Here is a 14,190-nt window from a genome sequence, read left to right on the forward strand (position 1 = left end):
AAACGCACGGGCATTTGTCTTGGCTTATGTACATAACACTCGATCAAATTTTGTTCTCCGAGCCGTATCATTTATTTGCTAATTCACTTCTTTTTAATTGAGTGTACCTCTAGCATAAAAAGGAAAGAAATCAAGCATTATTTTCCCTCCATGATGACTAATAAAACCTTTTCCGCACCAGTTGCAGGTAAAAAACGGTATTATACCTAGTAGGCGACAGCCCCAAAATGGACCACGCAAAAGGATGCATCAAGTTTGTCAGCAATCGCATGTTGAGCCACTAAGTTACAGCCCAAACAATTCTAGAAAGATTTCAATTCCCTGCTACTGACTGGCCTAGCCAATATGGCAGTAAAGCTAATCAGAAGCCTTGAATCCAAATGCCTGTGCGCCTTGAGTTAGTGGTTTCCACCCCTTAGAATAATTCTCAACCCCCCCCCCCCGTCCAAATAGCTGCCCTAGGTTTCAAAAGATGTTCGTAAAGTCGAGCGTCCACTAACGGTCCCTCTCCAAAACGGCCACCTTTCTACAACAGCAACGGCCACTAAACTGCGTCCCCAACTGCCAAAATATTAACCTCTCAACAACGGCTAGTTTTTTCCGCGACTGACAAAAAGTCAGAAATGGTTGCGAAATTGATTTTGATCCGTATGGCGCATTGATGATTACGAGCGATCTTATTTTGATTGTGTTCCATTTATTCCGTTGCAGAAAGCATAAATTGTCTACAATACTTATAGCGAATGTTGCGAACCTTACTCGTTTTGTCATATTAACACTGATTAAAAACATTAATTTGTCTTTCGTGTGTGTATATTTTATCTCTTTTTATCATTTACGATTGAATTACCATTATTGCATAAAGTAGGTGTGAACATAGCAAAATAAACATGTTGTTCTCCCCTAAAATAAAATTGTCATATTACACCCCTACCTCCCCGTAACGGTCACCTCTCTACAAAGGCCACTTTCTTCCGTCCCCAAGGTGGCCGTTGTGGAGAGGTTCGACTGTACTACTTTCTCGTACATGCAATAATTTCAGCAGGCTCATTGGCTAAGAGCACGTCAATTTATCTCAAACAGTGCAGAAAGTTGAAATTTTTTGGCTACAAAAAGTTGAAATTGAGTGCAGAAACTAAGATGAAATTAGATTGATTGTCAGGCTCAGGTAAGTTCACTAGTACGTAAGGCCGTCTGTCTTAAGAATAATCGACAGCTCCTTTGTGGTATTTTTTTGTGGTAAGGATGAAGAATATACAAACAGACGTAAGCTTAAATCACAAATCATGCAACCATAAAGCAATTCTGATATCAGCTTCAGTCACGCGACATACCCACACTCCAAGAAACCACCTGAGACAAACGCCAAATATCAAAATGCAAAATTATTGACTGACAGACTAAAACATGAAAAATGTCTTGAAACAGAAGCACTTTTCCAATTTCATTAAGCCATCTAGGAGGAGTAGTGTCATTAGAGTGTTGCGGAAAATCTTTTTTAAAACCTTGTTTTCTGTTTGTTTGCAAGCTTGTTTGAGTCGGCTTCGTGTTTGGAAGGCAAATAGACCTTGTAACGGTTTTCGACGCCATCTTGACGAGTAGGCAAACGCGTGAGAAATTTGAGTGTTTGTATGAGAATCTAATGTCGAATAATTTCCGCAAAACGGCTGTTTTGAAAAAAATATCAATTGTAAACTAAAGCTTCACACTTAAGGATTCTACTGAAAAAAATTTGAGGGCGTTACATGCGCTAGAAGACATTGAACCACTTTTTAAAATTTTCTATAAATTTGTCTGTAAAAATTTCCCGGGAAAAATTGCAGACAAATACATGGAAAATCTACAGCAAGCGTCTGGAGAAATTTGAGCACGGTAACTGCCCCCAAAATTTGTCAGTAAAATCCTTTGCTGTGTAGCTTAAGTTTACAATTCATATGTTTTTAGAACAGCCGTTTTACCGAAATTATTCGACATTAGATTCTCATACATACACTGTAAGTTCTCACGCGTTTGCCTACTCGTCAAGATGGCGTCGAAAACCGTGACAAGGTTTATACTAGATGAGCTTACCCCGAGTAAACCCTTCTTTTTATACCAACACGATAACTTAGTTTCCTTAAGAACTTCTGTTTTTTCATTTACAGTCGTAAACTGTTTTTAAAAAGCTTGTGTTTTCTTAAACACGAGGCTGTACATCGTCTCAAATTTATCTTACAAGTCACCGTGTAAGAAACTTATTAAAATAATTATGGTCCCTTAAAACGAGAAAAAAAAAAAGCAATAACTCAAACTCACCTGAGATGCAACTCCTGAAAGCTAGTAGGTGAGGTAATTAGAAACGCTTTCGTTTTCTTCGTTACTCTGCTGTAAATTAAAGCCAGCATGAACTACAAAATTAGCCATCGATCAAACCACACTTGCGCCGAAGTCATCAATCAAAACCCAAATAAACAATGCACAGCAATGCAAAGGAATCTTGTTAGCAGTTGTATTTGTTTCCGTGGCGGCAGTAGAAAAACATGAAAAGTTAAAAACGTAAAATGACAAAAGGCTTGAGTTCGTGGTAAACAACTTTTTAGCTTCTGTTTTTTTTATCCATCAATATTTACCTGTCAAAATTTAGACCAGTCTTGGTCGAGGTCATTACTTGTAGGCGGGAACAGGGAGCTGTGACAAACGGTGACACATAAAGAGGAAAAGCAACCAAATTTTTGCATGTATATGATTTCGAGTGCAATTTGGGATAAATCAGCACTTTTCAATTTTTCAAAGACCACAAATTGCACTCGTTTTTTGAGTCTTGGAAAAATTTACTTGCGCTGATTTATCCCAAATTGCACTCGAAATTATGTCCGTGATTACCTATACAAATTGCTGCCAGACCTACGCAAAGCTATACTATTGCTGGGTTGCCCGCTATGTCACCAGAACTCAAATACTGAGTTATCAGTTGTTTTAAAAATTTTACTTTTATGAGGTATGAGAGCAGCTTAACACTTATATCGTTATAAATTTTTAGCTCAAAATGGTTCTCCGTTTTGTAATACCGCTGAATTTCTAAGGCATATGCCTGTGAAAGGGCGGCCGAGAAAGCTGTCTCGATGGTTAAGAGTCACTTAGGCCCCGTTTTAATGGAGGAAGGTTGTCATGGGCAGTAGGGTCCACTGCTAAAGGAATTAAATTAACTACAACTACGTGGACGTTCTTGTTGGTGTCACGTTGTTGGATCTTAAAGTCCCTATTGTCTAAAACAGCGCTGACGCGTGCTCTGTTTATCTCGCCTTGACCGAGCGGCCCAAAGTGTTTATTGGGAGAAAAGTTGGCCCGCCCGAGATGCTGACCCAAAAATCGTGACCCGGCTAGGTGGGTCATTCTTCTAGCCGAACCAACTTTTTGTTTCCCACGTAAACGGTTGGACTCTTTTTTAAGGAAATGTATGGAAAGCTGACCCAACAAGTAGCTCGGGTAGGTAGGTTACCTTCTACTCGTAAAAACTTTTCTCCCTATAAATGGGGCCTTCGCTTTTTGAGATCTTTTTTATGGGTTCTTTGAGTAAGCATGATTAACTCACTCTTTTGAAAAAAAAAAGACTCAATGACGGATTTTTCTGTTGGTTTCCGGTCGCCATATCGGTGTCCTCAGAAATCCCCAACATGTAAACAACATGTCGTCTCCATGAGTAAAACATTTGTCTGAGAATCTAACATATAAGAATCACGCAGACTTGGCAAGGCTGTTTGCATATTAAAATTCTTTCATTTCGTAGATTGTGAACTTTATCTGATAAATGCTTTTGATATTTAGACCAACTAAACAACAATGAAAACGGTGAAAATCAGAAAATCCTCGATTTCTTTATTTGTATTGATTTCACATTCATAAAACGGCCTTTTTCACAGAATGAAAAAAAAAGTTTGCCTTATAATCGTTGGATTTCATTGCGGCTTTGGTTTTACGTTCATTTGAAATTGATTCACAACGTTCCCTGCGGGTTTGTATCTTGCCACCACGTACACGTTTGGTACGTCTCGTGCCTTCGCTTTTGCCATTGCAAACTGATTAGTTGCGCCCCATACAAGCTGTAAATGAAAACAATCAGAACACAGTAGCTTAGTTTAGGAACTGTAAAGATGCTAAATGCTACTTTGACTATATCTGGGCACATAAGTTATTAAGCCTTAAAAATTGTGGTTATTATTGCGGCAAAGAAGGTTATAGTTTACAGTCTATAAAGCATAATCGAGCCACCGCATTGAACAGAAGTCCGAAGTCTCAGTAAAGCAATGCTATTCAAGGTTGGTGCCATATGTTTTTTTCTATATTCCTTTAGTGTTTGAAAGAAATAAACACGTTTCCTGTCGTTTCAAAAAGGGTGAAACTTAGCTAAAGTCATATATAGCGATCAATGAACGTAGCTTCCTTAAAACTGTAACTCAGTTCTTATATCGAACGGACCTCACAGACAACCTTACCTGAGAAAAGTGGCCAGTATCTGTAGTGAACGTCGGGTCATTAAAATTGTAATTGGTGAATTCCTTATACCAAGCATCAATAGCTCTCAGTAACGCCTTGTCGTCTCCTCCTACCTCTGCCAAATTTTCCCCATAATCAGCTGAACTTTCATTTTCATGGACAAGCCTTTGCTCACGTGCTAATTTATCTGCCCAGTCCTGGGCCTTAGCCGCCATTTCTTTGCTCCAGATGACTGGAGGAGCCTGATGCATAGCTCTGTACAGGTTTGTTAACATTAATGCATCCTTAATTTCTTCTTCGCTGGGACCTACGAAATAGATAATACGCGATTTCTTAATAATAAATTCATTTTTTCAACAAGTTCCATAGGGTGATTAAATAAGGTGCGAACGGGTGACAGAAAAACCCTCCCCACCCAAATTCCCCTGAACCCAAATTCATCCCTCCTCATCCACAAAAGTATAAAATGAAATAAAAGAAATTAAAAATATATCAACAACACCCGGGGGGGAGGGGAGGCACTGCCATATATGGGCTATATAGGTATGTGCCGCTGTGAAGGGTATGGTTTTCAAGCAGTTTACTCTAGGATGGGGTATATAAATCAGAGCGTTTGGGTCTAGAATAGGGTATCATTTTTCAGGAAACTGATCAGTTGGTTGAAGATTTTATCTACACTAGGGGTTGTGGTATAAGGTTTTGTTTTGGCTAGACTGTGCTGGTGACCTCAGTAGTTTCAGGAAACAGCTACTCTAGTATAGGGTAGCAAATTCAGCTGAACTAGCTCTGGTATAGGTTAAGGGTTCCAACAGGGTCCCAGTAAGTACCCCCCCGGGCAACAACAACGGCAAAATAAGTCACAAAAAATGAGTACCATGAGTAAAAGAGGTGAAATGTTTACTGCCATTGAGGGGATTGGCGAGCGAGTCAGTGAATGTTAACAACCGTCTTTTAAGACAACAAATGTACTATATATCCGTAACATAACGTGTCAAATGTTATGTTTGTTATATGTTTATGTTTTATAACCGTCAGTCTGAAACCTTTTGTTAAACAAAAAAGGAATCGAAATTTTCATACTCAAAAAATCCCTCCATCCTCCACGTCGCCACAAATCCAGAATACCTTTTCTGGGTAACTAGCCCTCTTTCGGATTGTTCACGTTCCGGGAATATCAACTCCGCAAAAGCAAGTAGTATGTAATGTTTTTACCACAAATGTCTTGATATTTTTAGTTACATACAGCTGTCTTCTTAAGGCTTAAGATTCTATACATGAAGTTTATAAACCAGCGACGCTTGAGAGAGCCAGGGACTTTAACGTAAGAAAAGAAAACTGATTTCCCAGAGTAGACTTCATGACGAATCATGACGAATCATGACGAATGAAATTGATAGAATCTCTGGTAAGAGAATAGTCAACAAAGAATACCGTAAGACCGAACAAACATACCTCGTTCTTGGCAGAGTTGTCCAGAATACCCTTGTGGGCATATGCAGGTAAAGTTCAATCCTCCAAGAACTTCGCAAGTGGCACCATTCTTACATGGGTTGGGCTCACATGGCTTCGGGGGAGCTATCAGCAAAAATGACAGGAGGTTGCTATTTAACCGTGGGACTTTCTTGCTATAGCCGCAATACCGACTTGCAGAAACGCCAGAAACTGTTCACGACTATGAACACGGTTTATGCATTGTTTAAATTCAGTTTGAGAGTTAGAATTTTTAGAATGCGTTTGCAACTCGAGCTACTGTCTTATTTTACAGTCTATTAATGAACATTTTACCAGGATGGGTTTGTTTCAGGCTTCCTTAAGTACTCAGCGAAGTGTGTGAGCAAATCTGTCGCAGTTGCTAAAATTATCCTTCATACATGTATAAACGTGAAACGGAACACTTTCCGGCTTAGATTCTTAAATTCCTTGGGTAAAAATACCCGTCATGAACTGGTACTATCTGTAAAAACAAGTACTATTGCTGCTTTAAATTCTTTGACAATTGCTTCATTGAACCACCCTAGGGCAAAGGATCAAAATTGCTTTTTGACCAAAACAAGAGCTATGGAAAGGGCGCGTTCAAAAGCATTTATCGCATTGGCGCGCCCATGCAGGAAAAAAAAAGTTTGCGGACATTTTTAAAAGTTAATAGAATAGCCATACAGCAAAAAAGCTTGTCCAACAAGTCTGAAAGGGTGAAAAGTCCGGCCTGTCTTTCCAAAACTTGTGTTGTACATTAGGCTCTGTTCTTTCACTTCGGATGCAGGCAATTGGCCAAAGCACTGTTTTTACAAGACTGACTCAATAGTTGCATCGCGGCGGTATGATGGTTTTGAACGCACCTTTTACGCTTCCAGTATTTATGGAATGTACCTGTTGTTAGAGTGACACAGGTGGTTGGTTTTGTCGTTACGGTGGCTATTGTTGATGTTGTCGTCACTGTCGTAGACACTGTCTCTTCAGTCGTTTCCTGTTCTGATGAAGCAGTTGTTGTCGCAGTTGTCTTTTGCGTTGTGGTCGTAGTGCTTTCGATTTCTGTGGCTGTTGTAGTCTGAGGTTTGAGTGTTGGTTTAGTTGTTACTGGATTTACGGTTGGCTTACTAGTGGAAGCTGTAGAGGCTACAGTAGGCTTTGTCGTTCCAGGGGTTAAAGTAGTTGTAAAAGTTGCTGGTTTAGGTGTGGACGAAGTCGTTGATGACGTTAATTCTGGGTAATTGGGAGCCACTGTTGTTGGTTTAGTAGGCTCTGGTTTTATTGGGGTACTCAGTTCTTCTGGAGGTTTAGTTGTAGATGTCGACGGTGTTGTACTTACTGCAGCCTGTATGGTTGTGGGTGACTCTGGAGTAGTAGTTGTTGTAGTTTTCTCTGGACTCACAGTTGTCATAGGTGCCTGTGTTTGTGGACCAAGTGAAGTTGGCTTCGTTATCCCTGTAGTCGTGGGTGTTGTTGACGTCGTTTCCTCAGTAGGTGTGGTTTGAGGTTCTGTTGTGGTGCTTGTTGTTATCTCTGGGTTTAGAGTGGTTATTGAAACTGTAGTCGTCAATTCAGGCCCAGGTGTAGTTAAAGTTCCTTCTGTCGTTAATTCTGGGCCTGTGGGCTTCGATGTGGCTGATGTTTTCCCAGGTGTTGTCGAGGCTTGTGACGTCGTTGAAACTGATATTGTCGTGAGTTCTGGATTCAGTGTAGTAATCGCGCTTGGAGTGGTTGTCGATTCGGGTGTCAGGGTTGTGGATATGGTGGTTGGTGTCGTTTGCCCTGTTGATACTGTTAATTCGGGTTTTAATGTGGTTTCTATAGCCGTAGTAGGTAGTTCAGGGCCAGGGGTGCTTAAAGTACTTGCCGTTGTTAACTCTGGGCTTGTGGGTTTCGATGTGACCAGTGTAGTTTCTGAAGTTTGCGCAGACGTCGTTGGAGGCTTTGCTGTTGTAAGTGTTGGATTCAATGTAGTTATCGTACTTGGAGAGGACACTCCCTGATTTGTTGTCGAGGAAGTGGTTGTCACTTCAGGCGCCAGTGTTGTTGCTGTTGTAGTGGTTGGCGTCGTTTTCCCTGTAGTTGCTGTTAATTCGGGATTTAGTGTAGTTTTTGTAGCTATAGTCGTTAGACCAGGACCAGGTGTAGTAAACGTACTAGCAGTCGTTAATTCTGGGCCTGTGGGTTTCGTTGTGGCCGGTGTTGTTTGCTCTTCTGGTCGTACAGTCGTTGGTGATGTTGAAGATGTACCTCCGGGCTTTGAAGTTGTCGTGGTTCCTTGACCAATAGTAGTAGTCCCGGTTGAAGTGTTGTTAGAGGTTTTAATGTAGTCAACGTTTCAGAATTTACGGTTGGAGTCGTAGCAGTAATAGTCGTTACAGTTGTTGTTGTTGTTGTACTCGATTCGCCTGGGTTAACTGTTGGTTTTTGTCCTGGTGCTGTCGAGGAAAGTCACGTTTTAGTAGACAGAAGTGTAAACTACCGATTTGTAACAAAATTTAAGATAACAGTCTCAGGATTACAATTTAAACCTTTTTCTCAGTGAGCTTCTTAACTTTTACATTGCAAGTTACGCTATTTCAAAATGGGTTTTGTTCACCCTTTGTTTTCAAAACAAGTCTAGTATTTTTAATTGCCTATTTCTACTTGAAATGCGAATCCATTGTTCTATCTTGCCAATTGCATTTATACCATCCCGTGATAAATGGCGTACGTAACCAGCAACCGCATGAGCAACTGCCAAACTCAGCGAGGTTAACAGACAATTTTATTATGTATGCATCGTTTATAGATATAGTTTTTCGATGTTGTATTTCTGTTATCAAGCTAAAGACAGTACAATGTTTGTTTCTATGATTCTTTTGTACGCCCTGGCCAGAGAACGTTAGTTAGGAGTTAGACCAATTTATGAAATATAATTTTCAGAACGTGAACAAGATGTTAATTCTACTAGCTCACCTGAAGAAATATCTCGGCCATTGCTATCCATTCATGTTCATATGTGTTGGCGATGGTCTTAATCTATTCCTGTTATTTATGTATTTCATTTTCAATTCGTATTGGTTAGTATTGTTGCAATATTCAACTTTAATCAGACGTGCACGTTTTTATTAGTGGTTAATACGTAACGAAAGCTTCTCTTTTCTGAACGAGAATTACCAACTATTATTATTATTATCATCATCAATGATTTATAGAACAAGGCTTACAACTAAACATGATTTTCTTTAATCTTCTCCCAGTCACCGCTTTACAGCCTTACAAACCAAACCCATCCACGCAAAATGCCAAAGTGTGAATTTGAAACAGACAAGAAAGAATCCAGGGTAAGAAAGTGAATCTTCCATAATAGGCCTACATCTCATTAATAATCCCTTTTTGATTGTGTTTAGTACAAAAATATATGAGGAATTTCAAATGTTTCCCTTACTTGGGTATTAAAAGCCTTCAATAGAGGTCGAAAAAGTACTTCAGACAGATAGGAAAACCCTTCCAAGGGCCTTGCTCCTGATAAGAATGTTTAATCGGATCTGGGTTCATCCTTTCTTCCGCCCTCTTCCCCATGCAACGTTGTGCCATAAAAGACTTATTCTCACCCACCTTGATCGTGTCCGAAAATCAGGGTTCCAGTTTTAATTGTGCCACGTTAAAGGTCCTAACACTTCTGAGCCCCAGTCGTTTTTTTTTAAAAATCTTTTAATACCGCCATTACATTCTCCATAAATAATTAAACAAGCATTTGGCGCCAAAAAAGCGGGACGGCATTCTTAGGAGAAAACGTGAAGAACTAGAAATCTTGGGGCTTTAAATTTTAGAAAATGAAGATTTGTAATTCGTTATTATTTTAATTGAGCTTCTATCCATTTAGTTTCTTAAAATAGCTCGAAAGGGGCCACCTACGAAAAAGAACTGTACGGGGTATTTACTCTTTAAGTTCCATCTTCTCCAGAGAAAATAAAGAGCAGAAAAAACTCTCTACTCAGTTAGCTCTTTTAGTGTTTTCTATTAACATTATCATTATAAATATTATTCTATTTATTCATTTATTGAGCACAGCTTATTAAAGTTAATCCAATCATTAATTTATTTTTTATAAACTTAAATTCTAAGAATCTTAAATTTTTCTGACATGCGTATTCACCATTTTCACAAAGACTATAATGCACCTTGGCTACCCAACCCCCCAATTTTGCATACCCATTGTTTCCAATTTCTCCTGGGTATTACAGACCTCACAAGAGAAATCGATGGTTATGCAAAATATAGGCCGCGGTTAACAAGGTACATTATTGTGTACGTGAAAATGGTAAACTACGCAAAGGACGTATGTACATCATCATTACAGTGCCGTGAAACGCAATTTATGATAAAAATTATGTCGAATTTGAAAATAGACGACCTTTAAAGCTTCAGCAGAACATCGAATGAAAAGTTTAAAATCAGTTATTAAACTGAGCCTTTGTTTAGAAATCAAAAGCTGCATTAAAAAGTTTATCATCACATGCTATGATTACACTAGCTTTATTAATTGTAGCATGTTTTGTTTAAACAAAGGAAGTGTTCGGGGGTTTTCACCAATGCAAGTAGCAGCATGCAGGTTTTAGAGCTTTTTTTCAGCATGCTGTTACTTGATGATGATCATATATAGAAAGTACATCTGATTGTCAAGGTAGACATAATAATCCATCATAGCAGAATTAAAGATGAGCACCTAACACGTTTTCTTATTAAACTAAGTACATGTCCGCTACACCCAGTGTGCCTTAATTTCTTGTCTGACTTAATCGCCCATTTCTTTTTACATGTATGTGCGACTTTTAAAGATCAAATATGTTGCCTTAGTGCTAAAAAGGGATAATAGTTTTCTCTCTGCGTACAACAAAATTTATTCTTTACTAATCCAGTGGTTAAATGCAGACCATTTTCCCTAGCAGAGAATTTTTCTGAGGTAATTAGTATTTCGAAAACCTTACCTTCTCCATCAGTCAACTAACAAAATTATTGTAGTCCCTATCTCCTCATTTTCAGAGCCAACACAAAATATCGTTTGGTAGTGAGGTATGATACAAGTCAACGTTCTCATTTTCGTTCGTTCGTTCTTTCGTTCGTTTGATCGCTCGTTCGTTCGTGTGATCGTTCATTCATTCATTTATTGTTTCCTTTGCAGTCATATTGTGCATATATCAACTGATAAATTGCAAATTTGAAACATTTCTGCCAAAACGTAATCATTCTCCACGTGAGTATCAGTTGAAAACACATCGAGAAATCGTTTATTATGACAGAAATAACTGAAAATAAAGAAAATAACTGAAGTCATGTTCAAGTTGCATCCCGTTTTTCCTTGCTCGTATAACATAAACGACGACAAGCAAGCGCAAATGAGACTTTCCAAATTTAGTTTTGGCAAAATATAAATCACCACGCTCGTGAACCAGAAAACGTAACTCACCCAACATATCGGGCTTACGAGCATGAAATCTCTGAGGTTAATAAGGCAATGCGCAGTAGTGGTGACCAAAGAAAGAAAAAGCAATTACTACTAAGTTATGGCGGATTGTCTTTAAGTCTAAAGGGCGTGGATTTAGGCCTAGTAGATAAATGTTGTATCTAATTTTTATCTTCGGTTATTTTTATTTTTCTTTTGGTTGTGGGTTTGGAAATGTCTGCTAATGAAGGTGAAACAAAAGAAAAATAAAAATTACCTGAGATAAAAATTAACTTCGACATACATTGTATATAATTGTAGAGAGGTTCGAACCTTTATATGTGATCACCTCTCGTAAGCGACCACCTATCCAAAACAATAAACATTTTCCTAGTCAAAGCCTTATAGTTAGAACCTCCAGAAAAACGACCACCTCTCTTGAGCAACTTCGACTATTTTTAGGATGACTGTTGAGGAATTGTCCATTGTTTTAACCCCTTCTAATCGACTACCTGACAAAATGTATGATCTGTGTGTTCGCTGTATGTACTATTTTACTCAGAGTATGCGAAGATCTTTTAGAGAAGCATGGATTTATCTATATTTTAAACTAGAAATTGCATGCAATACATTCACTCCAAAAAGTATAGATGTGTTCGTAATTCTCCTCGTAAAACACCGTCTGTAGTTCGACTCCCGTAAGCGAGCACCAACTCATCGCACTGTGGTCGCCTACGGGAGGTTCGACTGTATTTACATAATGAAGGTTCTCACCTTGTGGGACAAATGTGACATTGGGTTTTCCTTTGCATTCTAAAAAAAGGAAGAAGAGATATATTTAAAATGAAATGTGCCTCTTTAAGTCAGTTAGACAACGTTAACCGCTGCGAAAAACGCCAATCCACAAAAAAGGCTAAAATGTTAAAACAACACATTTCTTAAAACTTGATTGACGGGGCATATTTTAAATTGAGGTTGTTTGTCTCACGTTTTACTACGATTTTTCTAATGTCACTGTCACGTGAGAGGGTACAAGAGGGCACTAATTTAAGCAACCACGACCGCGACGGCCACGAAACGTCACTGAAAAATTTATTGGCCTATTCCATTTCGTTTAATTCGTCAAATGTTGGTAACCTTTTCTGGGGTTGAATCTAAAAGATTGCATCTAAGTTCAGGAAAGAAAATTCAAGTCGTTGTCTTGAGTTCTCGTCCTCCACAAAACGGGATGCGCATGCAAAGTTGTTGTTTTGCTCATCTAAACTCCTTGTGTTTTGCCGTCGCCGTCGTCCTTGCTAAAGGTCGCTAATAAATAATACGCGCCAGAACAAAGAATCTCTTGAGAACTTACTCATTATCAAAACCGCCGTAAGTTTTTGTATTTTCGTTCAAGCCTAGTCTTGTATCACATTTTTCTTGTTTTCGTCTGCAGTATCGCAATTCCTGACATTAGAACTTGGGTCCTGATTGAAGGAATAACGTTGACATTTTGTGCTCGGCGTCATTTTCCGTCTCCCTTTCAATGTTTGCCTCGAAAATGGACAATTCCAACAAAAAACCATTACAGAACAACATTAGAAGAGAGAAAGGTAGGTACCAGAGCAGCGTGACCCAAGTTGAGTATCCTTGATTCCACTATTTTTATGCGTGTGATTCACTTTCAATTATTTCTTACACCAACTGACTGCTTGGTACACAAATTTTATTCCTATCCAACTAACTATATAATTGAAAAGTTACGACAAGGAAAACCAATAACGTTGTTGTTGTTGGCGGCAGTCGAACACCTATTAAGCGGCCGCCTATTAAGCGATCCCTCTTACTTATGAGATACTTAATAAAGTGTGATAATACTTACTTTGAACTATGGCATAGGTGTAAGTCGTACTGTTAACCACGAAATATTGACATTTGTCACTTTCATTTTTACCAGAACCTGTAGGATGTTGTACAGTAGTCATTAGACAACCATTATTTTTTTATATTCCAAAAGTCAACTTAACTCCTTACCTAACTTTAACTCTTAAAGGAAGAAACAAACTTTAAAAATTAATGAATACGATTGATGTCAGTAGTATTGATATCGACAGAAAAAGGGACGCACAGAGAAGAGGCGCGGTCGCTCAGCTATTTAGGACGTGAAGAAGTGGAAAAAATGGCGGGGGATTTAACTGGTCATGCGAAAACAAAAAAGTCGAACTTCTTCCTCAAAAAGATAGCAAGCAGAGATACGTCAACGAAGATTGCATATTCTAATAATTTCGAGGATAGGTAATAATTTGAAAGACGGGAACTTTACACAAAGTCAAACATATTTTAAGATTGGAAATAATTATTTTATATTGGGTTATCAACAAATTTTAATCGTTACCTGGTGCCTTAGTCGGTTTTGTTGTGGAAACCCCTGGTGGAAGTGTTCCTGAATTAATAGAAAGCTGTTACTGTCATAACGATTATTTACTGACCTTACATTTCTAAATTCTTCTTTATTAAAAGTGAGTTTAAAAATATTTGTATATGTATCACCTGTGTCTTAATAAACATTTCTTAATGCTTCACGTTTTTTGAGAAGTTTGTATGTTTCAAACGTTATAAATTTTAAGTGATCCAAAAGCATTTCAATAAAAAGGCTTTCTTCCGCCTGCTATGAAAGGACAAAAACAAGTTACAGTCACAGGTGAAGTAGAATGGTAATCATATTAGTGCCTAAGTTCTCACAAAGTTTTTCAGTTAATTTTCCATAAATATTATACCGTAAAATTCCGAAAATAAGCCCTGGGGGCTTATATTTTTCAAAGGGCCATTTTTGAGAGGCTTATTTT

At 38.5% G+C, this 14,190-nt stretch overlaps 1 protein-coding gene across 1 annotated transcript in view; it reads right to left on the reverse strand.

The window, feature by feature from the left end:
* Nucleotides 1-3,850: 3,850 nt before the first annotated feature.
* Nucleotides 3,851-14,190, reverse strand: part of LOC140935726 (uncharacterized) — a 52,205-nt gene continuing 41,865 nt past the window's right edge. Inside the window, exons 7-12 of the mRNA XM_073385297.1 lie at nt 13,740-13,787; nt 13,227-13,304; nt 12,143-12,181; nt 5,926-6,048; nt 4,473-4,780; nt 3,851-4,079 (exon numbers count right to left, since the gene is read on the reverse strand). Coding sequence (XP_073241398.1) covers nt 3,936-4,079; nt 4,473-4,780; nt 5,926-6,048; nt 12,143-12,181; nt 13,227-13,304; nt 13,740-13,787 — 740 coding nt within the window. The 3' untranslated portion in view covers nt 3,851-3,935. The remainder of the gene's footprint in view (nt 4,080-4,472; nt 4,781-5,925; nt 6,049-12,142; nt 12,182-13,226; nt 13,305-13,739; nt 13,788-14,190) is intronic.

The sequence above is a fragment of the Porites lutea genome, chromosome 4 (genome assembly GCF_958299795.1).
Source record: "Porites lutea chromosome 4, jaPorLute2.1, whole genome shotgun sequence".
In the NCBI taxonomy this organism is placed as follows: domain Eukaryota; kingdom Metazoa; phylum Cnidaria; class Anthozoa; order Scleractinia; family Poritidae; genus Porites; species Porites lutea.